Below are 25,013 nucleotides of genomic sequence, written 5' to 3'. Positions count from 1 at the left end.
TAGTCGCGTATTCAATTCTGTGCATTTGAACTGCTATTTTCTTGATGATGAAGGCCGAACTAACTCTTGTGTAAAATATAAAAGTTGTAATCCTTTGAGTTAGCTTTCCAATGCCTCAAGAATTATCCAATTTAGAGCTCTGTAGACTGAGATATGAGCAAAATACCATAAATTAGTAAGAGTTCTGTTTCAGCTTTCGACAACAGAATTGTACTGTATTTCTACTTTTTGACTATGAAAACAACTGAACTGGATTTTGATATCTTCATACCAAATGTAGATCTTCTCTTAGCTTCAAAATGATTCAAGAATCACCTCAATCTGATCATTGTAGCTCAAGATATAGCCAAAATACTACAAGGTGTCGAAGTGGTGAAACTTTTTTTCTTTTGTTCTTGATTGCACTTGTGACGCCCCACTTCTCCCTAAAGCGAACCAAGGGATATCCACGGGATACCTGCCCAACTCTCGCCAGGACTCAAGCAATTCCATTCAAGCTTATTACCAGTCTACACAACACAAGTAAATAACTCAAATATAGTAAATGCGGAAGCGTTCAAGTTTAACAATAGTCATCCATTATCCAACCCATATATCAGGTGTTCAAAATACAACTTAAATCCCAAATATACATCGTGTCCAAATATTACATTTCGATTCCAAAAGTACAACCCAAAACCAAGGCATAGCCAAAATATAATGAAAACTCTAAGACAAGAGTACATCAGGAGGGTTTCTCCAATACATCTCCGAGTTCAATCCTGTTAAGGAAAACAAATCTACAGGGTGAGCAAAACGCTCGTGAGGCCAAGGACACACATGCAATCACATAGTTCAAATAACAAGCCCAATTAATAGGTCAAATAATAAAGTACAAGTAATTGCCAATTCAAATGGAATGTAAACAGAAACAATTCAAGGATATGGTAGCTCTCAGGAGCTAAGTTCCACTTGCATTGCCAGGGTCATTGGTATACCTTCCTGCGATGACTCTCTGTCAACCGGGTTGGTATTTCCAATCCGTAGTTCTCCACTTACTTCCCTCCATCCATCATTTCGCCCCCTCGGATCCGTAACCAACAGGCATGTAAAGGCGATACTATACCAGTATGCCAAGCAAGATCTCAAAAGATCGAGCTTCAGGTCCCAAGATTTACCAAGTTCTCCTGACCAAGACCTCACGATTGGCTGCGAGATTACGAGGTATAACCATTGGGTTTTGGGCATCCCCACAAGTTAGGTTTTCAGAGACAAACCAAGTTTTAGTCGATGAGATTTTCTCTGCATCCGACTTTAGGTCATGTACATGTAAAATCCAGCAATTTCATGTAATTCATGTAGCAAGTCATGTATTGATCCAAGTAAAGGAGATAAAGTGCGGTAAAGTACACACTTTCCCCAACAAGTACAGTTCGAGTAACAACAGGTTCAAGTAGAGCTCATGTAGGCAACAAATCTCAAGCGAAATGCTAGTAAGCATGCACTTGACACACATCCAATCAATCAAGGAGAAATGTTACTTGAAGTTCAAGCGTCTATCGTAGGATCCTCTTGAAGGTTCTCGTGCGAGCCTAAGCAATTAGTAGTAAAAATCACTTAGAAACCCCATTTATCAAGGAAGTTTGCACCCTTGTGCAATTCTAGAAAATTTTACTAAAAATGAGCCTAAATTACTCACAAATTAAGGCTCAAAAGTGGAGTTTTAAAGTGCAAGAGAAATCAAGTTTTCATCTTTAAAATCAAATATAAAACGTTCAAGTAATATCAAAGGAATAAGGAGTATTTTTAAAAACTCCATTTCCTTGGAATTTGGAAAATTTCAGTTTTGATATGATACATTAGAAAAGTCGTATCTCACGTTTTACAAGTCAAAAATTGGAAAACTTGGTACCGTTGGAAACCTCTTCCAAGGTATTAAAAGTTCCTAGAATACACTTTTCTAAGATTCCAAATGGAAAACATTCAAAAATAAGCTCAAAGTTTCTGTTTTAGTTTCTAAGGCAGATTTAGGTTGGTTTTTTGGCCAACTTTGAAAATTTGGCAAAATTCACTTGATTGGAACTAGCTTTTGAAATTTGGAACTCTTTTAGAGTCGCAATCCAAGTTTACAACAAAATAAGCGGAATGGGAAACGGAGTTTTGAGTACTAAGATATGGCAACTCAAAGTTATCAAAATTTCCTTGTGAAACATGGGTTTTTCAAACTCAAGTCATGAACTTTGGTAATTTATTTGAGCCATTAAACGGCCTCAGAATAACACCATAATTAGCAGTATAATACTACCATATAAGGGTTGTCCCTCTACCAAATTTCATGGAGAAATAACTTCGGAATGGTGATCAACCAAACAACCAAAGTTTCGAAAATCCTAAGGCAAAACTGTCTTGAGCTTTTTGTTTTCCATTCCAACCATTTGGCCAAGAAAAATCCTTCAAATGTGGTTCATTTGTATAGGAAAAGCCTAAGGAACATTCATGGTACATTTGGTAGGTGTTTTAACTCCAAAAACTCAATTGGCAAGTCCATATCAAGTCTAACATTAATCCTGTCCAAGATTAAGGGTTTTCAAAGACAGAGCAGGTTTCGTATTTTGATCACAATTCACTCAATTCAACTCGGAATTGAGCATGGTTGGTGGCGTTGGAAAATACATTCACAAAGCTATAATTTTACAGAAGAAATCGTTTTAAAATTCAGCACACAATTAGCTCAAATTTGAGCCTCAAATTGTAGCTTTTGAACTTCATTCCAGGAAAACAGAGAAACAGGACAGTCATCTTTAAACGGTTGGTATGGGGTACTCGGGTGGAATTAGGGGTTTAATTTTATACCAAATGAAAGTTAGGAATGTCTAGTTTCCAGTACCGCAAGCGGTACTTGATTCCGACATCGGAGCGATGAATTATAGCGGAAACAAACTGGCTGTCTAGTAGTGACGGGAATCATTTCCCAGTTTTGGCAGATTCTAAAACTCAACATGCACTCACCCAAATCACGTACATTTTTGAGGAAACTTTAAACATAACCTATATTTCATATTTTCATCAGAATCAAGTCAATTGGACTTCAAGAAAATACACTAAAATGCATGAAATTAGCAGGGCAGAATCGGTAACATCACATGCAGCTCCTCATTTGACTTCCTTTTCATTTTTGCCACTTAACTCTACTAAATTAGCACTTAATCAACACAATCAGCATCCAATCCTAGCTAATCAGATCATCCAAGTCATTAATCAGATCATCCAAGTCATTGTGGGATTTCATAGAGCCCACTCACCAATTTCTCAACAATTTAAAGCTGCCCATGAGAATTCAAGAGCTCATGAGTGTAATTTAGCTTCCAAAAACCAAGAATTAAGTAGTGGATCATTACTTACTTTCTTAGAGAGCCAAAACAGAGATTTTCGGTCACTTTGAGCTGGAGAAAAACCGTGTGAGTTAGCTCTATTCCTAGCTTATCTTGATCACCAAATGATTTGAGGGTTGCATGTGAAATTTGGAGGAAATTGAGCAAGGAATTGAGGAGAGAGGGTGGAGGAATTTTCTGGTTTAACTCTCCCTTGGCTACTCGGCTGTTTGTGCGTAGGAGAGGAATGAAATGCAGATGATATGAGCTTCTAATGGTAAGCTTATACGTGTGGCTCAATTGCACTTATGCTGTCCACTAACTTAGTGCACATCCGCGTGCGTTTCGGCTCGATTCCGTCTTTAGTTTATTGCACTAGCACACTAAACCTCTAATGCACTTGCATTCATATTATTATTATTCACTCTTAATAGTCCCAAAATAATGGGCTAAGGTTCCTCAATTACTCGCGTACGTAAAACGCGTAATTCCAATTTAAGCGCGAGATAATGAAATTTCTAAGAAGTTCTTATGACGGTAATATAACTAATTAACCTTTGAACACTTAAATGTAAAAATACCTATTTGAGACTAATGTGCAAGTCTCCAATTTTTCAAACTTATTGTATTTCCAAATCAGCTAAAATCCCCAATCGCATAATCACTATTTTCACTTAACGAGGTTCCAAAAATTAAATTTTGACACAAATCATTTTAAAAATATAACGAAGCTATAGACCCATGTAATTAGGTCTAAAGAGGTTAGAAAATAATATTCAGAATAAATGGGCAATTAAATATTCAAATGAGCTCGAAATAGGAATTTAAAATAATAAATTTTGCGAATCCTCACAGGAGTCTAGTATTAATTCCTCGATTAACCTTTCTTAATCTACTATTAATCATTTTTAATTCTCCAATATTAATACACTCCTGATTCAAGTATAGCCTCGAAAACGTGTACTTGTTATTCCGAACTAAACGAATTTTTGAAAAGTGAATTTTTCAACAAAACGTTTTAAAATATAAAAGAGACGTTGTTCCATATAAATGAATTTTTAAATGGTCGAAATGAATAATTCGGAGAAAATGAGTAAATAAATATTTAAGTAAACTTGTAATATCCGATAAATAAGAAAATTTTTGGGTCCTCACAGCACTTCCTCTCTTGCACTTCATAATCTCTTTTTATTACCTCAAAACATCCAATTATCTTCTCAAATTATGTTATTTTAATGATTGAATCCTTAAACCTACAAAAACATGAAGTTTTCGCCACTAAAATCCATAGAAATGTAATTTTTACCACTTAAACCATAAAATACATATTTTCACTAGAACCTTAGTTAATTAGCTAAAAACATGACTAAAACATACCAAAACTAACCAATAAAACATATTTAAAACACATAAAATATATACTTATCACTAACCTCATAGACTGGCTCTTGATACCAATTGTAGAATCCAAATTTTAGGGTTCTAATAATAATCAATGTGTGCAGGGTTATAGAATTGAAGGAATAATAATCACTCAAAATATATATGTGGGAGAGAAGAAAATAATAAATTCAACTCACAATATTGTTAAATCTCAAGTAATGAAAAAAGTCACACCACAATAGAGAAGTTTACAAAGTTTTCTTGACTCTCTCAAGAAAACATCCTAAATAATGTAAATAATGTTCTATTTATAGTTTACTAGACTTGTTAGAAAAGAAGCCACTTGCATAAGAAATTACCAAATAAAATACAAATTTCTAAATCACATAACTACTAAAATTCTAACTCCAATAAAACTAATAAATAAATTAATCAATACTTTTAGCTTTGGTTTAGTTTGCCAACACATAAGTTAGGAAAGCCATTCCTCTTGTCATCTTCCTATTCTACTCATTCACATATTTTGCAAGTTACAAATTATCTTCCTTGCTATCTCTTATCTAATTTCTCCTACACAACCCAAAATCAAAGCTACTACTCCCTTGATTGTCTAAACAATGTCCTTTCTTTTACGGCCAATATAATCAAAAGTAAAGCAAGAAAAAAATACTGACAGAGTCAACTGAATCACAAATGTAGTAGTATTCAATATCAATTGGAGGTTCATAAAATTATATGAGTAGATTTATAAATCTAGGATAAAAAGTATCCAAATAGATTAATCCATTTGTCATTAAGGATAAATAGAAGCAAAGCCAGAACCAACTGGCTGAGACTCGGGTAGCTGTCCCCCAAAATTTTCTAAAAAAATTCTATAGAGAAGATTAATTTTTAACTTAAAGCTATATTATTTTGCCACCAACATGTTTACGATTATTTATTTCTTATTAGTTATTCCCTCTAATTTCTCTTTATAGTGGCTAGTCTCTTATAACAAACAAATTCTAACTTTAAAATAGAAACTAAGGAAGCGGTACTAGATAAATAGGAAACAAAGACTAAGAAAGGAAATTAGAAATTCAACTACTACTATAACTCTATTTATTTACATTGACTTGAATTACTAAAAAGTAAAGGTATTATTCAAACCAAACCCTAGATAAAGTCTTTTAATATGCTAGTTCAATCATTGACTCTTTCCAAATTCCATTGAACATATTTGAAGGCTTTTCTCCAAACTCCATTAATCCAAGGAAAATTTTGTTTTCTACAGAGATTTTCTATTACATTTTAAATTTACTTAAAATTCATTTTTTAGTTATTAATATGTTAAGTTTATAGTTAAAAATATAATAATGTTTATTAAATTTTTAGTTGTTTTTCTAATCCTAAGTTTGTATTTTGGAATTTTAACTTATATAATGCATTAGCTATTAGCTTATTTAGTAGTCATCACATGTGTGTTTATTTTCTCAAGTAATTTGTGACTATTTTCTTTGCATATAGGTGTTATTGCATCGGAATTTTTTGATAAATTAGTACTCCAGACAAAGGGCCATGGCCGTAGGTTATTTAGGAGAAGAATTTGGGAAAGGACAAAAAAAGGAAGATGGATTTGCAACTATTGGATCTTTGATTGTTCCCTGCTCTCTTCCCATCTTCAAACTAAAATTTTGGGTTCATCATTGATAAAAATGCTAAACCATTGGGGTTTAGTCCAATGGCCAGGGAGAGTCTCTTAAACCTCTCCTATCCACTTACTTAGAGATTCAAACTCCACCTAGTGCATTATAAGGAAGCATTGTGCTTTCTTTGTTCAAAAAATTCACAAGGCTTGACTATGGTAATGGATATGGGGGAAAAATGAACACCTAGTGCATTATAAGGAAGCATTGTACTTTCTTTGTTCAAAAAATCCAGAGGGCTTGACTATAGTGATGGTGGTGGGAGCCTTTGTTGATGTTGATCCCTATCTTTTGATGTTTACAAAACAAATGGATGAGACTAATATTTCTTCAAGATATACTTTCAGTTTTGAAGTTATTTGATTCCATGAACAAGTGCAATTGAAAGGGGACAAAGTATGCTGAAGCTGTCGGACGCTTAAGAAGTCAGGATCGGACGTCCGATAATCGTTGCGTCACTTCGGACGCAGAAAACCAACCTACCGGACGTCCGAAAGAATTGAAGAAAATTTGCCAGTTTTACATCATACTTTCGGACGCAGAAAACCAACCTACCGGACGTCCGAAAGAATTGAAGAAAATTTCTCAAACTCACTGCCCGCTGTCGGACGCATAAAACAGGGCTATCAGACGTCCGACACTACCAACGGCTAGTTGACTGTTCAGCTACTTTCTATCCGTTAGAAGCATTAATGAGACACTTTCTTGGTCCTATATAAATAGTTGTTGGTCAGACACTTCAAACAACTTTGGCACACTGAAGATACAAAAGATCTATAGAGATTTTAGTGAGAAAATACTCTTCAAGGAAGATTTGTAGTCTTAGTGGCGTGAGATTCATTGTAAGCTTTTCATTTGTGAGTGAATATTTCATGAGTGTAGCTCTGCGAGGGTTGTCCTGAGAGATAGTAAAACGTCCTAACTTGACCGAGTGGAGTTCGGGGCAAGGAGGAGGTGAACCTTCCTTTGTACACAAGAGTGATTGTAATTCATCAACTTGAAGTAGCTTGTCTGAATTAATCTACAAGCTCAAGAGGAGCTGTGTAGTAAATTGGTTTGCAATCCTTTCCTTTTTATTTACTTATTGTTACGCTTATGATCTCTGCATTGTTTATCTCTTTCACTTGGTTGTCTTCGATCCTTACAATTGGTATTAGAATTTGGTCTCTTAGAGATTAAACTCAATCGGCTTGGGAGTAAAAATGACAACCAATAATGCTATATTTTTTGAAGGACATTCTGTGATTAAATCACCTATGTTTAATGGGTCAAATTATGTGAGTTGAAAAGAAAAAATGATTATTTTTTTGCAATCTATTGATATTGAATTGTGGTTTATTATTAGTGAAGGTCCATATGATGCCTCTCTTATAAATGAAAATACTCATAGATCTAGACCAAAAACAAGAAGTGAACTGACTGCTATAGACAGAACTCATCTCACCTTAAATGCTAAAGTCATGAATGTGTTATATTGTATTTTAGACTCAAATGAATCTATTAGAGTCAAAGGCTGCAAATCAGCCAAGAAAATTTGGGATAAACTGAGAGAAATTCATGAAGGTAGTGAGAATGTTAGAGAACAAAAGAAATTCATTCTGATTACCAAGTATGAATCGTTCAAGATGGAATCTCATGAAAACATTGATGAGATGTACTGTAGATTCAATGACCTTATTAAGGACTTAAAGGTGCTGGAAAAAGAATATTCTGTAGGTGAGAAAAATAAAAAAATCTTGAATGCCTTGTCCAATGATTGGAAAAATAAAGTGACTGCTATTGAGGAGGCTAAAGATTTGAATACTATGCCTATTGAATCTCTTATTAATTCTCTAACCTCTTATGAGTTGAAACTTAAATCCAAAGTGCAAGAAGAGGAGGATGCGAAAGTAAGAAAGAATATTGCTCTGAAGGCTTCACAAGATGAAGATGATCCAGTCTCCGTGAGTGAAGATGACATGGAAGGTGATGATAGTGATATTGCACTCATCACACGAGGCTTCAAAAGAATACTCAACAAGAGAAAATTCAGAAAAAGTGAACCTAACAACTCCTTCCCGAATCAATCCAACAATTTGAGAAACAAAGGGAATATAGAGTTCAATAAAAAGCAAGCTGATAAGTGCTTTGAATGCGGCCAACCTGGACACTATGCAAGTGAATGTCCAGTGATGAAGAAGAAGGAAGGAAAAAAATCAAGATTCAACAAATTTCAATTCACATGGAATGAGTGCAACTCCGATGGTGAAATTGAAAAAGATGAAGAATCTGTTCAATTGACTTTTATGGCCATTGGAGATGATGAGGTAACATCTTATAACTCTCAAGTTGAAAGTGATGATGAAACTAATAATGATCTTAAATCTTTCATTATAAAATTGCATGATAGTTTGAAAGAATTCTATGTTAGAAACAAGGAGTTAAAATAGTAAATTAGTTTTTTACTTCGAGATAATGCAAATCTTTTTCAATAAAATAAAAAGTTGAAAGTTGAAAATGATTACTTCAAAAAGAGTGAGACTGCTTTACATTTTGAACTTGATAGAAAAACAAAACTTTGTGAATTGTTCAAAAAGGAACAAGGTGATTTGAAAAGAAGAATGAATGGTCTAAATGAATTGCTTAAACACAAGAAACAAGTTTGTTTTCAAAAGAATATGTTGAATTCTAATTCCAACGAATTTGCTATCCATAGGAAAAGGCAAGTCATATTTATTAAACCCGTTCATGTGAATAACTCTTTGGTTATGTGTAATTTCTGTTGTCAAAAAGGTCACATGAAAAGTGATTGTTATGTGAGAAAAAATATAAAAAAAGGCATGAAATGCATGTGGATAGTTAGATATGATACTAAATCTAACAAGTAGGAGATTTTGTTAATCATTACAGTGATTCTTGTTCATAATATTTTTTTTTTTATATTTCTGATACTTTGATCTGAATTTTTGAATTTTACTGAATCTGTATGATATCAAAAGGGAAAGAATAGAACAATTCTGATCTAAAAATGGTTTGCTTTGTCAAAACTCTCTGTCATATGTTAATACTTCTTTTTATATCAAATTCTCTGTGATATGTTGGTGATTGCTGTCATTTTTCTGTTTTTATACTCTGTTATTGTTGTTGGATTATGATAGTTGATTTTTTACTCTCATCTTATGATGAAAAAAAGGGGGAGAGATGGATGCTATGTGTAAGGGGGAGTTTTTCTGAAATTATAAGTTTTGGATGCGATGATTGAGGGGGAGTTTATACTTATTTTTGTTTCTTTCCATCCATTGTTTTGTCATCATCAAAAAGTAGGAGAATGTTGATCTTGATCCCTATTTTTTGATGTTTACAAAACAAATGGATGATACTAATATTTTTTCAAGATATATTTTCAGTTTTGAACTTATTTGATTCCATGAACAAGTGCAATTGAAAGGGGACAAAGTATGCTGAAGCTGTCGGACGCTTAAGAAGTCAGGATCGGATGTTCGATAATCGTTACGTCACTTCGGACGCAGAAAACCAACCTACCGGACGTCCGAAAGAATTGAAGAAAATTTCTCAAACTCACTGCCCGCTGTCGGACGCATAAAACAGGGCTATCGGACGTCCGACACTACCAACGGCTAGTTGACTGTTCAGCTACTTTCTATCCGTTAGAAGCATTAATGAGACACTTTTTTGGTCCTATATAAATAGTTGTTGGTCAGACACTTCAAACAACTTTGGCACACTGAAGATACAAAAGATCTATAGAGATTTTAGTGAGAAAATACTCTTCAAGGAAGATTTGTAGTCTTAGTGGCGTGAGATTCATTGTAAGCTTTTCATTTGTGAGTGAATATTTCATGAGTGTAGCTCTGCGAGGGTTGTCTTGAGAGATAGTAAAACGTCCTAACTTGACCGAGTGGAGTTCGGGGCAAGGAGGAGGTGAACCTTCCTTTGTACACAAGAGTGATTGTAATTCATCAACTTGAAGTAGTTTGTCTGAATTAATCTACAAGCTCAAGAGAAGCTGTGTAGTAAATTGGTTTGCAATTCTTTCCTTTTTATTTACTTATTGTTACGCTTATGATCTCTACATTGTTTATCTCTTTCACTTGGTTGTCTTCGATCCTTACAGCCTTAATGAAGCATTGAAGATTAGAAAAATTAATGTAGACTTAATGTTGCATTAAAGATTAGAAAAAGAAATCTTGAAATTGGATTAACAAAGAGGGAACCAAGTAGATTAAAATGGAAGCAAAAATACACATGAATATGCAAAATATCTCATGTTGCTCACTCACGTGGAATTTTTTCCTTTTGTGTAGGTCAATTGTTGGATGAAAAAATTAGTTTAAAAAAAATTAAAAAGGTCAATTTTTGGTGTTTTAGTGTTTTGTTCCCGGTTAGACCGATCAATGGTAAGAACTAACAATAGTTCAGTTTTGGAAGACATGTACATTTAAGATGAAATTGATGGATAGCTAATAATATGAGGATCTTATTGGTTGAAATCAGAGTATAAGGACCAAATGAATTCTGAGAAATAGAAAAAAGTTGGATTGTTCTTTGGCCTTTTTGGTTAATTTGAAAAAAATATATCATTAAGTAGGTGTAATAAACTCCGAATGGTTCAATACTAAAATTAATCCGATTGAGTTCTCTATGCAATAGAATAAGATAATATAGGTATTACCATTTGTTCAGAAAAAGTTATTAATAAAATTAATTTTATGTACAATATGTATAATCATAGTTAGATAGACGATATATGTATAAAATTTGAATTCCATAAAATTCACCCTAATTTTGTAACAGGCATGCAAATGAGGATCAGATTTACAAAATTTTGGTGGGCCGCTTTACAAATATCCCAAAATGGAAGGTTGCCTTTGTAGTTTTCCCACACTTAAAAAGAAGCAGTAGGAGGCGGAACTTGGGTGCCGCCCAATTGAACCTTCCCTCGTCCACCCTGCATTCTCTTGATTCTTCAGACTTCACCCTAAAGGCTTCCCTTGTAAGGTAAACCTAAAACCCTTTTCTCTGCTTTTTCTTCTTCATTTTTTGTCTGATTTTCTGTTCTTTGTATTTCGGTGAAAGTTGGAGAAATTTTTTGTATTTTACCATCGTCTTCAGTATAGGATTTGCTTTTGCGGTATTGTTGAATTATAGCTTACTGACTTCAATTGGAAATTTGGCTGTTGGATGAACAAGAATTTTTATGTTTTGAAGATGAAAAATCAGATTACTTTCAGGGAAAATCAGCTTCAAGAGTCAAATTAAACAAGCCCTAAATTTGATGTGATTAATTAATGAATATTTTGTGGGAATTTGATGAATTTATAGCTATTAGTAAAGCTAGAACTGAAGGTTAACAGTTGTATATTCTGTTGAGATATCAAAAAGTAAAATAGTAAATGGTGTAATAGAACTTTTTCTCGTTAAAATGCTTATTTGAAATATGAACTGATTACATTCTGATTTTCAGCTTAACAAGTTGGCTTTTACTGGTGTGCTATATTGAAATGATATATACCTACCTGAAATGAATTGAGCATGCCTAGCCTTTTTGCCTTTGACTTGGCTTATAAGCCTTTCCCCTTGTATGTTGATTTCTTCTCATTTTTTAATAGAAGTCACCTTTCTTAATGCTGTCTCTTGTGTGTGGAGGGAAGGGTTTAATTTCAGATTCTTGATGTCTTTCATCAATTTCGAATAGAGGAACTCAACTGCTTACCTACCTGATAATTTCCTGAGCTGTTGTGAATAATCTCTATTTATTCTATTTCAAGTGCTTACTGCTGATGTGGTTATATAATGTGCTGAATCTCAACCATTGATGTGCAAAATTTTTATATGATTGTTTAAGCCATATGATTGTTTAAGCCATATGGTTGGTGGCTGATAGTTTATGGAATGATGTATTGGTTATGACCTCAATGTAGGTTGCTGATACTCAGAATCTTTTTGTATATGTTTTGAAACTTGCAATCTAGAAGGGTTAGGTTGATTATTGTGAACGATTCCCTCTTTTGATGTTCTCTCTTTTCCTTTCTTGCATCTGAACATTTGACTAATTCCTGTATGTGATGGGAGGTTTGCCTTGTGTGGATTGGGTAGAGCTTCTTGCTAGTGCACCAGAGACATCTATAGAGCCTCTTTTGAAATGATTGCAAGCATGATAAAATCACTTAGATGTTGCAGGAAAAATGAAACAGACTCTGTGAGAGTTAAAGTTTGGTTTGGAATAACCTTCATCGAATGACTATTAACTTTTGTAAGCAGAATCTGTCTGTCCCTATCAAGTCTCCTAGATGGCCCAATATACCGTAAGCCTAAACAAATTATCTGCAGAGCAGGAGAGAAGAGGCTTGTTAGCTGGCACAGAACAACAGAACAAGCATTTCTCCTTTTCAGTGACCTTACTAAAACAGGAAAAAGCCTTAAAATAAGGATAGAATGCTTTGTCTGTTTTGATAAGCTGCTTTGCATTTTAAAATTGCTATGTCAAAGTGGTTGAGGTTTGCTTGCAATCCTGTATAAGAAAAACTCAAAGGACCTTGGTTTCAAATATCATGTTGGGATGTACATGTGTATGAGATGCATTTTGTTTCTTGTTCCTAGAACTTTGTCAATTTTTCTTTGCTACAATGCGATGGAATCAACCCAGAAGTGAACCCTACTCCCCAGTTAAGATGACAATTTCTTTTAATCTTCCTGTTCTCAATACAGCCATGAACTGTCAGACCCATGGTAGTCTCTCCCTCCCTTTGCATAACAGCTAAAGATGGATAGACAAAATACCAACTTCCACCACCACCACCTTTTGCTATTCTACATAACTAATATTTTTGACGACTGTGTTCCAAATGCACTTGTCTATAATCTCTAATGGTTTTTGTTGAGTGCAAAAGCGTTTCCTAACCTACATGTGTTTGTCTGTTTTGCTGGCTGAAGAAGCTCAGTATTGCTGAATTCACTATATAGAAAGAGGCATTTTAATCAAATTACAGTTTTGTACGTCTTCATATTTATTTGCTATTCACTTGCGTCCTTGGATTTTTCTTCTTCGATCCCCTATTTGTACATGGTTTAGTTATTTATCAGAAGGAGAAAAACTGATACAGGCTAGCAATAGAATGTGAAATATCTTGATGATATATACTGTGATATATACCGTGCTCTAATTATTGACTGATGCAGGAATTTCAAAACTTTCAACATGGAAGATCAAAATACAGCATCTTCAAATCCACTAGTTAAAGCTACCTTTAAGCTAGGATCCGAAACACATTCTGTTGATGCTAAAAAGGGTGTTCTCTCTGAGCAATTAGTATCGATGAAGGAGCAGAGCATGATAGTACTGAAGGACTACATAACCAAACACAATGTTCCTAACGATATTCCTGATGAACCGGAGGAAGTCTCTTAAGATGATGAGGGTGAAATTCCTCCTGTGAAATCGAAGAAGCGCAAGTGACTTGTCTCATTCTGTTCATGCCTAGGTACATTATAGGCGCATGCTTGAAAATGGTTTTCAATGAAATTTTAACCAAGCCTGTAGGTTGACTCTGCTGGACTATATTATCGTACAACCCCCAACCCTCTCTCTTCTTTTTTTTTTTCCCGCTTCCCTGAATGAGCTTCCACTCTTTTCTGGACAATGATAGGCTGCTTGGTATCTTGAATCGTGATGCTAGAAACAATCTCATTCTGTAACATCTGACATCTAATGTGCAGCACCTTAAAAGACAATTGGTTGGTGTATATAGCAATTCCCTCTTATTTTGGCTTCCTTGAGATATTTCCCTTTGCCTTTTTGGGGATTGTTAAGTATAAACTAAGATCTATCAGGATTCAGGAACACATGATAAAAATATCTCAATTTGCGATATCGATCACATTGTCAAATTTAGAATTCATTTTAACCTTTCACTTGCAAAATTGGGAAATAATTTTCTTGTACAGATTAAATGGGGCATCACTGTTGAAAGTGAAATTATGAAAAATCATTGGTCTCAGAATGAGAACCAAAATCCTTTGTCATTGTGCAAGTTACTACATTGAGGATTTTGAGCAATGAAAATTTGTGGAATTACTTTAGCAATTTTACCCTAGAAGTATGTAACATTCCTTCTTGATCACCCATTTGAAAGTTGAAAACCTCTCAAGGCCTAATAAAACATAAAGTAACCACTGTATGAATGCCTATCTTCAGATCTCGTTTTCTTGAACAAAATCTATTAACTCCAGCTGATTTTTTGAGATTTTTCACTGCATTCAAAAGCACTCTTTGCAAACAAATCAAATCGAATTGAACTTTTATACTATTATGGCCTATTTAAACTTTTAGGTTCGAATTTGAACTGTATACGAATTTAGGTTTTAAGATCTTATTCGATTCAATCTAATATTTGATAAGCTCAACTTTGATATGAAAGTGCACAATTTTTAAGCTTTAATATTATTCTGCCAATAGCACATAAACAAAATCAACATAATAATATAATAACAGTATAATTTTATATTGAATATCAATAAATTTCTTGAATTAAAATATACAAATTATTTGAGTAAAATACCTTAATCGAATCTTACTTCTTGTTTGAATTATAGTTCGACCTTATCAAAAGTCCAACTCAAATTAAGTTTGACCTGTTTGTTGAGGTCTAATTCATTCACAACCTTACTTTAATCTCATGTAAAATTCCTCTTCAATTCTAGACCACATTTAATCCATAGTAGATACCAAATCATTATCAATTCTATCGTTCTAATTTGCGCATCAGCAACTTTTCTACTCTGCATCCATTTCTTCTCAAATTTATTTGCAGTATATAACAATCCATAACTGATTTGGCCCATCTCAATCACAGCCCTATATTTATCTCCATTCTCCACCCACCAGCACTCCTCTTGTGAGGGCAAATTGCAGCAGCCTTATTTGCTGTTCTTCAAAAGCCAGTTTTCGGAAAACTCTCTGCATTATTTAACTATCATTTCATCTCGCATACACACTTATAAAAAAGTGCTACAGTAATGTTTTACGCAAAACTTCTCGGTTAAAAATCCAAATGGAGGCAATTTGTTAAAACCTTGAGGGGCTGTTCTTTACAGTTTCCCCATTAGGCCAAATTTTTCATAGCATTTGGCAAATACATATAAGCACCAGAGAATAAGCCCAGAAGGTCCAAAACAGGACCTTATCAAGAATGTCCTTATGCAAACCACCTTTCAAAAATATTGGCAAGAAACTATGAAACGAGCAACCAACTCCTCCTGCAATAGTTGGCAACCAAGAGAGGTTTAAAACTCTACTTGAGTGTAGGTCAAGAGATCAAATTCCTTTGTCTATATTCTAAAAATTCATACTTTCTTGAAAATGTTGTCAGTAGGTACGTAGGCACTCGTCTGGACTGGTGGTGGTTCAATTCCTTCCGAGTTCTCTTTGATCCTCTACAGTCTCCCCTCCCCCTAATGTATAGTAAATGTAAGTTTATCGTGTTCGAAAAAAAAAAAAAAAGAAACTATGAAACAAGCAACATGTTGATGTATGGTAGTGAGTAGCTAGTGAACAAAGTAAAAGATTAATGTACTAGTCTTATTTGCTGGCTAGGTTTTTTTTTCAATTCTTTTTATATTTCTCTGCAAAATTCAAAGGCTTCATTGCTCCTCCTAATAAAAAATAAGGAAAAAGAAAGGCTTCTTTACATGTTTTTGGAAGAGAATTGTCCAAAGGAATTGATTTTACATCACTAGTCATCACACCTTAGGCATAATTTCACACACGTTGTACTTATATGAGGTATTTTCGCCATTTTGGGACCTGTAAGTCTATCATTATTTAATTTGATCTCAATTTTTAAAATCAGGTATGGAAAAATCAATTACATATTAAACAACTTTCACCAAAAAACTGGTTTTGTTAACTCATTTTTGGAAATTCTATCGTATATAAAATTAGTAATTCACACACACAAAATTAGCAATTGACAAATGATCATTACACACGTAGAGCTTTCTAAAGCATGGACGGAACTAGAGGGTAGCAGAGAGGAGTGCTCTCCCATGTTTTGAAAAATTAAAATTTTCTGTAAATCTAAACTTTTGCCCCTGAAAAAATTACAAATATTTCAAGTTATATACTTAAATTTTAGTTGAATTAAAGTTCATCCCCTTAAAGAACATGTTCTGGTTCTACCTATGTTTTGACATATAGACTTTCATAAACAACAATCCTTACGATTTTAACTTCAAAGCAGAAAAATTCACTCGAAATAAAATATCACCTTCTACTATGTCCAAAAGAAAAAAAAATAAAGATTAAGCGATGGTGAAGCATAAAATGAGATACTAACTACTAAATGGATTAAGTTTTTTTTTTTTAAATTTATCATATATTTTTTAAAAATCTAGTAAAAAAAAGGATTTCTAAAAACAAAAAAGAAAAGGAAAGAAAAGAAAAGAAATTGTTTTGCTTTTTCTTCTGTCCGAAGCATTTGACCGTTTAAAAGAGAGCAAAGACCAGAATTACGCGGTTTTGTTCACTTCCTTGCTCCTCTCCTATAGTTCAAATTCCAATCGTCAATAAAAATCAGGAGCTAAAAAAGAATCCGAAAAAAAAAAGGAAAAAGGAAAAAATGGCGGACGGAGGTTTAACAATTTTGGACGGAAATCAACTGAGAGCCGTGGACTTGAGTCCGCCGTCACCCGACGGCGCCGTGACCGGAGCTCAGCTCTTGGAGTTGGCAGAATCGAGAGTCTCCGCCTCTCTCTTCGGCCTCGCATTGCCGGAGAACCTCAAGTCCGCCGTTCTCCGCCGTCTCGAAATTGGCGATGACTTCAGTAGCTTCAGCGCTAAGGAGCTAGATCGCGAGAATGCATCCTCTTTTCTTCAGAACTACGTCTCGATTGCCGCTGATGAACTCAAAGGTGACTGTTGACTTTTAAAAGTGATAAATATTTTCTTTTCCATTAATTTCTCTCTTTTTGCGTTGACGAATTAGAGTGCTTGAATGTTTGCCCTCTAGTGCTATATCCATTTTTCTGAATAGAGTGAATGACTGGAGTTGATGTGGTAGCTACTGATTCGAGTTATCCTTGCCAAACATATTATTTGGGGTGGGGGGAAATTGACATCGGGTTTGAAAGTTGTTGGAAGGGCACAATATTTCTGGTTTCAATCTTCGTGTGATCAAAGGGCTTGATCACTACTTCTGTGCTCTAAATTCAATCAACTTGTTTATGGTGTGTTCCGAAGTGAACATGGAGATCCCCTACTTCTAATAAATGCATATCAGTGGAAGCAGACCATCAGTCTATGGATTGGTCTAAATTTGAATCTGATTTATTTTAGTTCTTCTGCACCATTTTTTAGTAATATTTGAATCTCTATAACTTTTGCATGCAATTAATTTGTAAGAATCACCTGCTTAACTAGAAATGCGATGTTCTACCATTTCTAATTCTACCTGGAAAAGGCTTTTTTCTTTAGTTTGCTTCATCAAGTTGAGCGACTCATAACATCAAGGCATCATTTTGTCCACTTACTATCAGCAACTATATAAAATACTTTAGTTTTTTTTTAAAAAATTTTGGTTTAAGCCTTTTGCAACTATGCTGTTAGGTTGATTTCCCCTGTCTCAGTCTTACATGATCTATGTTTTTTTCTTTTTTATTTTTAATCTGGACAGAATGAAATACCTAATGTCGGTGAAACTAAATTATAAAGTTCTTAAGCTTTACATTTTCATATTCAGATGATCCGATGGTCTTGTCAATTTTGGATGGAAAGGCGCTTCGAATAATTTTGGAGGATGAAGATGATTTTGCGATGTTGGCTGAGAATCTTTTCACAGATTTAGACATAGAAGATAGAGGAAAGATTAGGAAGAGTGAGATACAGAATGCTCTTCTTCATATGGGCATTGAAATGGGAGTTCCTCCCTTTGCAGGTTCTCTCTCTCTCTCTCTCTTATGGGTGCATGTGTTTGTGTATCCATGTGTGAAGTATGTTATTTGAAAGCTAGTATACCCATTGAGTGCTCTATGCCATGGCATGTATTGTTGGATTCAGCTAGATTCTTAGGCCTTCCATAACTTTTGCTGTATATGTCTAGTTGTTTGCATGTATGCTGTAGTAAGACAGATATTGATTGGCTACACATAGCCTTTTCTGCAACTGCTTGGAGGTGGCAGCTTCATAGTGCTCTGTGCTCTTTTTCTTTGTTACCTTGAATTTGATAAAAGAAAGAGTTTTAATTATGACATAGCTATTTGTGAACTTCTTGGGAAGATTCAGGATCTAGTTAAAATTTTATAGTATTCTGCCCAGTTTGAGTTTGAACTTTTTCAGAAAACAAAATCACTACAGTTTCCAGAGTTGATAAGGACTAAAAGAGTATAATGTATAAGATACCCTTTGCAAAAGCAATACATTACAATTGTTTCGGCTTCATACCCTGCCTGACTGAGTAGTAGACCAAACTATCCACATCTACATCGAATAAGTATGCATATATCAATGAGCTATATTTTGAATGACAGAGGACTCGGAGTGGAGCTTGGAGAACTTAATAATATGCTTGTTCTTCCAACTTCATTTTGTCAATAACATGCACCAGTGAAGAGATGACTTATCTTCCCTCTGATTTTCTGTTTTTCCACTTTGTACCTTCCATATGTAAACTGTCTTGGGGTTTAAGCACACTCTCCATGTATGTGGTTCTTTTACTTTTCTGTTTTTCTTAAGATCAAGTCTCGCTTTCGTTCTGTACATATCTCATGTATTACCAAGAGCCTGGGAGATTTAGGACCAGTTTGAACCTCTGAAAACTCCAGTTATTTGTTGAATTTGGTCTTAAAAGATTAATAGAGTTGTAAATGAAGATTTTGTCTAATCCAGTTCTCTCTCACTCATTTTGGCTTTTGGGTGCAATTCCCTCAAAAAACTGTACAAATTAAATCTCTCAAATTTTTTTGTATCTCCCTTGTAGCTCTCAAACAATTTTATTCAAGAACAAATCAGGCTTATTTGAATAATGAGTTCGATGTTGAACAAATGATTGAGTTTTTTCCTTGCCACTTCCATGATCATTAAAGCCATCATGTTGAATTCTGCACCATATTCTCTGTTCTGAATTGACCGTATGTTGTTTGAATATTTTTCTTATTGAGTACTTGAATAACAGGACATAAAGTCATTTACATCCTTTTGTTGTTTCTCTTGTTGTTATCGGATGTGCTTATACCTCTAATCCTTCTGGCCTGTTTTGGGGCTTTAGCCTGTAGAAAAGAATCTATGGCACATTTTGGTGGTGAAGGGTGGGGGAAAAGGCTGTGGTAATTTAAGATGATATCAACTATTTGACATGTCCATGTGCACTTTCCTCTCTAGTCTCAAATATTTTGTTCAGCCTGTAAATCTTGAATGTCTCGCATGTAGCGTTACACAAGCACCAAATGAATCTTCAAGAAACTATGTTTTCAAACTTCCAAACAGTATAATATTCTTTAGTTTTTCAATATGTCAATTGACTCCATGAAATTCCATTTAGTTTTTATAGTTTGTCATGCAACAACAGTCTGCTGATTTTGATAAGAAGAGGTTAGGACAGGAAAGAAACAATTGAACAAATTGATTGATGTATGGGCATCCATACTTATGGAGGGAACAGTTAATTTATTAACCTAAGTTTTATTGTTTCTCTTATATGATTTCCATGTAGTGTAAGAGTCTCAGAAACAGTAATTCACACAATTGTAGTTGCTTGCCTGCTCACCTGGTGAAAAGATTTATTTCTATTTTGTTCATATACACAACATATATAATTAAATGACAACAGATTTGAGAGGGACGCCAAAAATTACTATTCTTAGTTTTTTTTGATGTGTTGTCTCGGATAGAATCTCATCATGTTACAAGTGACAGATCTTTATGGTGTTCCTTGACCAAGATACTTTAGTAAATAAGCTTTAGGAGCATCAGGGCAGTATCTCCATCCCTAAGACTCTGAATTAGACGCACTAAACTTTTATGGCCTTTCTGGTCTTTTATTCTATTTTCTTGATGCCTGTTTAACTTGACTATTGGACAGTTTGTTTCAATATGTTCTCCTCCATATTGAAGCATTTGTATATTTGTACTTTGTTGGTATCTTTGAGTACATCGAATTACTGTTTCAAGGGATGGCGGACAGGCATAGTGCTTCGGCTGTAATGTTTGTTGAACATCAAGAGCTCTTTGAATGGTGACTTTTAACCACTTGGGCCACAGCTTGCACCTAGTTGTATAAAACCAGGGCTCAATTTTTCATCTGGTCATATTGTCATGCTTATGTTAATTGTTTTAAACAGATGCAAACCGGACGATTGGCTGCTTTTTCTTTCCTACTAAGAATCTCACTAATTTTCAGTTACTGCAGCATCATTTAGTTCGTAAACCTTTTAATGTTGCCTGAATTTCATGGCATTTGTGTGCATTAATATATCTTAAAACTATGCCGTAAACCTCTTCTTGTTATCTACATTTCATGGCTTCGATATGCACTACTATATTTAAAAAAAAAAAATACCATGATAAGTTAAATAGATAGACCAAATACTGATCAAAATACAACTTCCCACCATAAAAACTGAGAGGCTTTTCTCTTTATTGTGGTATGCCATAAATGTAAGATCCCGGGTTGTATCCAGAGATGGTTGTGTACTGAAAGTGGGGCTTTGAGTTAATTGAACTTCTGCTGATCAAATATAGTGTACTTGATATACATGTATACAATCAGTGTAATTATCTGTATATTGCTGGATTTTTAATACCTAATTATTAGTCTAAGATGAGATTGGCCAGTATATTGTGTTATAATTTAGGACCCAACTGTACAATTTAATTTCCTTTTCATTGAGATATTCTGCCATCGACATGGAAGTAAGAAAACAAAGGTTAAAATATAAGTGAAGAGACCATCTAGATTTATTGCTGCTAAAATTCCCATGATATTACCAATCGAGTTTAATTTCTGTTTCTTCATGGACTTAGTGCATAAGCTTAAATATGTTCCTTGGGTTCAGATATAGTAACTTCAGCTATCTGAACCATAACTTTATTGCTTATTTTACTTAGCAAACCACAATTTTTTGAAAGGCCTCATTTTGTTCTCAGAGTTTCCTCGACTAAGTGACATTCTGAAGAAGCATGGAGCTGAAGGTGAAGAAGAATTGGGGCAAGCACAATTTGCACAGCTATTGCAGCCTGTGCTCCAAGAACTTGCAGATGCTCTTACTGAAAACCATGTTGTTGTCGTACAAAATGTGAAGATCATTAACGGATCTCAGCTGCGCAAGGTATATTAATTTCTTTCTTTCTTGATCCAGGTACTGCTTTTTGGTGGGCCCAACACTTGGCGAGTTTCTGAGATATTGAGTGAAAAGTTTTAATTTATTTATCTTTTGTAATATTGAGTGAAAGTTGTGTTATTGGATAAGGTAGTAGGCTGTAAAGAAGTTGTTTAATGATGAAAAACTAAATCGAGAATTTTGACTCTGGATGGTTTCCAGGTTGCTGAATTTACTAAGTGTATCTTGGGGAGTACTAATGCAGATGAACAGTGAGAAGGGAAAGAGAAGATAGCAACGAAGTATGGAAAATGAGGCCTTGGACCAAAGTTTAGGAAAATTTTGTGGCTGACATATTCTCTTCATAGCTAAGCAGGCCTGGAAAGTTGAGTGCTAGTTACTTATATTGGACATATAAGTTGTACTGGGGGGTAGTTGATACACAAGAAACTTCGTGCTGAAAATATCTTAGAAGGCCAAGTTTTGTAAGAAGATGGGCTGCTGTTGCCCTAGTAAGTCAACAATAAAACTCATCCATGTTATTATAAATTCACAAAGTAAAACTTTGCAGCCTACCCTCCCGTCAAAGAAACTGGTTATGCTCCCTAGCATAGTAGAACGATATTCTAAGCTAGCATAAGTTGAAATTTCTGCTAAATGACCATTTATGTTTTTCAACCATATTTTTCCTTCTCTTACATTTATAGAACTTCTCCTGCTATTTTTGCTTCAGTTATGGTTGTAATACATACCTATGTGTTGAGGAATTATATTCATCATCTGCTGAAAACTAAGATATTCATTTTGCTTATTGATCGTGCAGCAGATTCATAATCCATCTAGGAAACTAGAGTAGTATTGAATATCTATGCAACAATGTAACTAATATGGAGGTGGTGAACGTAATGCAGGTTCTGGCTAATGAAAAGCTCTTGAATGATGTTGTGGACAAAATCATACAGGAAAAGAATGGCCAAGCGGATGCCAAAACAACCAAAGAGTTGATAAGGTCTTTTCTTCAGAAGAATGGAAAGGATTTGGGATTGCCACCTCTTAGAGCTGATGAGATGGTAGTTCTCCTTTATGATGCAGTTTTTGCTGATGTCGAGGAAACAAAAAATACTCCAGGATCAGAAGAAAACTTCATGGTTGTCTTGAAGGAGATTCTTGTGAGATTCGCAGAGCAGCTTGAAGCCAATCCAGTATTTCATGATCTAGGCATCTGAACTAGTGAAGATATCCATCTACTTTTCCTTGTACTTCATGAACTTCTCTTTCATATTGTCCTTACTGCTTACCCCAAACTTTCGGCACAATATACACCATTGTTAATGTCGTATAAGGATAGAAACTTGTAATCCTAATTTCTGAGCTGGAACTCTATAGTATCTTAAAGGTAACCGGTGGTGTAGATTTTCATGAATATACATATGTTTCGAGTGATTGATACAATGATACGGAGTATGCGGTTGACTATCATATTAGTACTGTTTTTTTTTTCTTGCGTGTTCTGTTTTTGTTAATTTGTTTAGCTCTTGCATTGAAGGGCATAATTTCCTTTTTAAAGCCATCCTGCACTTGACTAGTAGACCTTTACTGGTTTTGAGAAACTCCCTGAACATAAAGTAGGAAAAGGTGTACTTTTGGTTCCTTTCCTGTCAGCTATCTCTTTTTGGTTCTCTAAGCTATTAAAATTTGCTAATTCAGCCTCTTACGATTTAGGAGGAGAAAACTTAATTTCATTCTATAGCATTTCTCACCAATTTGCAATTGAAACCATATCTTTTGTACTAGCAATATATTTGAGTAGCATTTTTCTTCATAAGAATAGTAGAAATTTGATGAAAAAACTAATAGGCGAGGCAAGCAAATGCAACAATTTGCCTTCAAATTCCTTGAAGATGCAAGTATTTTGATTACTTATATACCCTAGAATCAAAAACTTAAAATACAGTTTTTTACCTTTTTCTTTTCTTTTTTATACAACAGTAGATAATATAGGGCTGATGATAGGTTTGAAGTCTAAATTGAAATTTTGTGAAGATATTCTGTCCAACAAATCCACTTCTTCTCATTTACAAAAATTGTCAGGGTAATTTTAGAAAAGTCCACGAAGATGGGCATATGCTTTAGCATGTGTGTTTCCTCTGGTACCTTTCCACTCTATTCTAGTGGTGATAATTTCATTAACGTACACAATATTGCTGCCAAAAATGATAAGCACATGAATATGTCCCACTCCCTGGGAGTCATAATCTAGCCTGTGACTTGTGAAGGTAATTTAAATCACCATGCACGTGTCTACATTATGATAGGAACCATTCCTGCAAATTGCTTCAGTGAGACTTTAAGACCCTTTGAAATGTCTTGTATAATCTATGCATTATGGGCATCCTTGATAGGGACCCCTATGAAACGTCTTGTATAATGCATGCATTATAGGCATCCTTACATATAGCCTGATAGGGGCCCTTTGAAACCTTGGTATAACATATAGCCTGATATATATATATATATATATATAGGATAATTTCAGAGACCTCCCTTGAGGTTTTTCCTAATCACACCAAGCACCCTAAAGTTTCTGAAATCACACTTAGCACCCTTAGAATGACAACTTTTGTAACATATCAACCCCTTTAGGTACAAATAGTATTAAAAAAATGTATTTAGGAGAGAGACTATAATATTCTTCCATGTTTGCCCTTTTGCAAGTTGATTTTTGAAAAGTAGAAGATGAAAATAAAAATAAGTTGATTTTTTTTCTGCCCTTTTCATATTTCTTAGAAAAAAAAACATTTATGTTTGATTATGTAAAAATAAAGTAACAAAAATGCCATAAAATTGGGGCACATTTTGGGCACTGATTTTTTTTTTTTTTTTTACATATGCAACCGAAGATAGGTTTTGAGGTACTTAGACAATCTAAACATAGAAAATCTATCTTTTTTTAACTACGATTTTATCTTGTTATCTAGTTTAATTAGTAAAAGGTGAGAGAAAATGGGTTAAAATCATTCATTTGGTGAAGAAAAAGCTAGGATGCAATTGAAATCATGACAAAATGCATATTAAATATACCTATAATAGTGTTCAATTATCAAAACAAAATTTTTGAAAAATTGGTTAACAAACAATATTCAAAAAATTTTATTTCCTTTCTATCCAAAACTTTGGCACAAATTTTATAATGATCATATGAATCAACAAAAATAATACAATTCAACAGTTATTGTACTTATACCCCCTCAATTTCTATGTAAATATTGTATAGCCCTATTTGTTT

General features: G+C 34.3%; 1 protein-coding gene and 1 long non-coding RNA gene across 2 annotated transcripts; both read left to right on the top strand.

The window, feature by feature from the left end:
- The first annotated feature begins 11,297 nt into the window (after window positions 1-11,297).
- LOC113727429 (uncharacterized) lies at window positions 11,298-14,189 on the top strand. Its single transcript, XR_003457804.2, has 2 exons — window positions 11,298-11,416; window positions 13,598-14,189. It is a non-coding gene; the product is annotated as an uncharacterized lncRNA (long non-coding RNA).
- Window positions 14,190-16,928: 2,739 nt separating this feature from the next.
- Window positions 16,929-23,206, top strand: LOC113727428 (uncharacterized). The gene is made up of 4 exons (XM_027251588.2): window positions 16,929-17,326; window positions 18,154-18,348; window positions 21,555-21,736; window positions 22,639-23,206. Exons 1-4 carry the CDS (start codon window positions 17,035-17,037, stop codon window positions 22,951-22,953), a joined length of 984 nt encoding a protein of 327 aa, XP_027107389.1. The 5' UTR covers window positions 16,929-17,034; the 3' UTR covers window positions 22,954-23,206.
- Window positions 23,207-25,013: the final 1,807 nt, after the last annotated feature.

This window comes from Coffea arabica, chromosome 2c (genome assembly GCF_036785885.1).
Source record: "Coffea arabica cultivar ET-39 chromosome 2c, Coffea Arabica ET-39 HiFi, whole genome shotgun sequence".
NCBI lineage: Eukaryota > Viridiplantae > Streptophyta > Magnoliopsida > Gentianales > Rubiaceae > Coffea > Coffea arabica.
The sequence above is the reverse complement of the archived record's forward strand: the minus strand, read 5'-3'. Positions and strand labels throughout refer to the sequence as shown.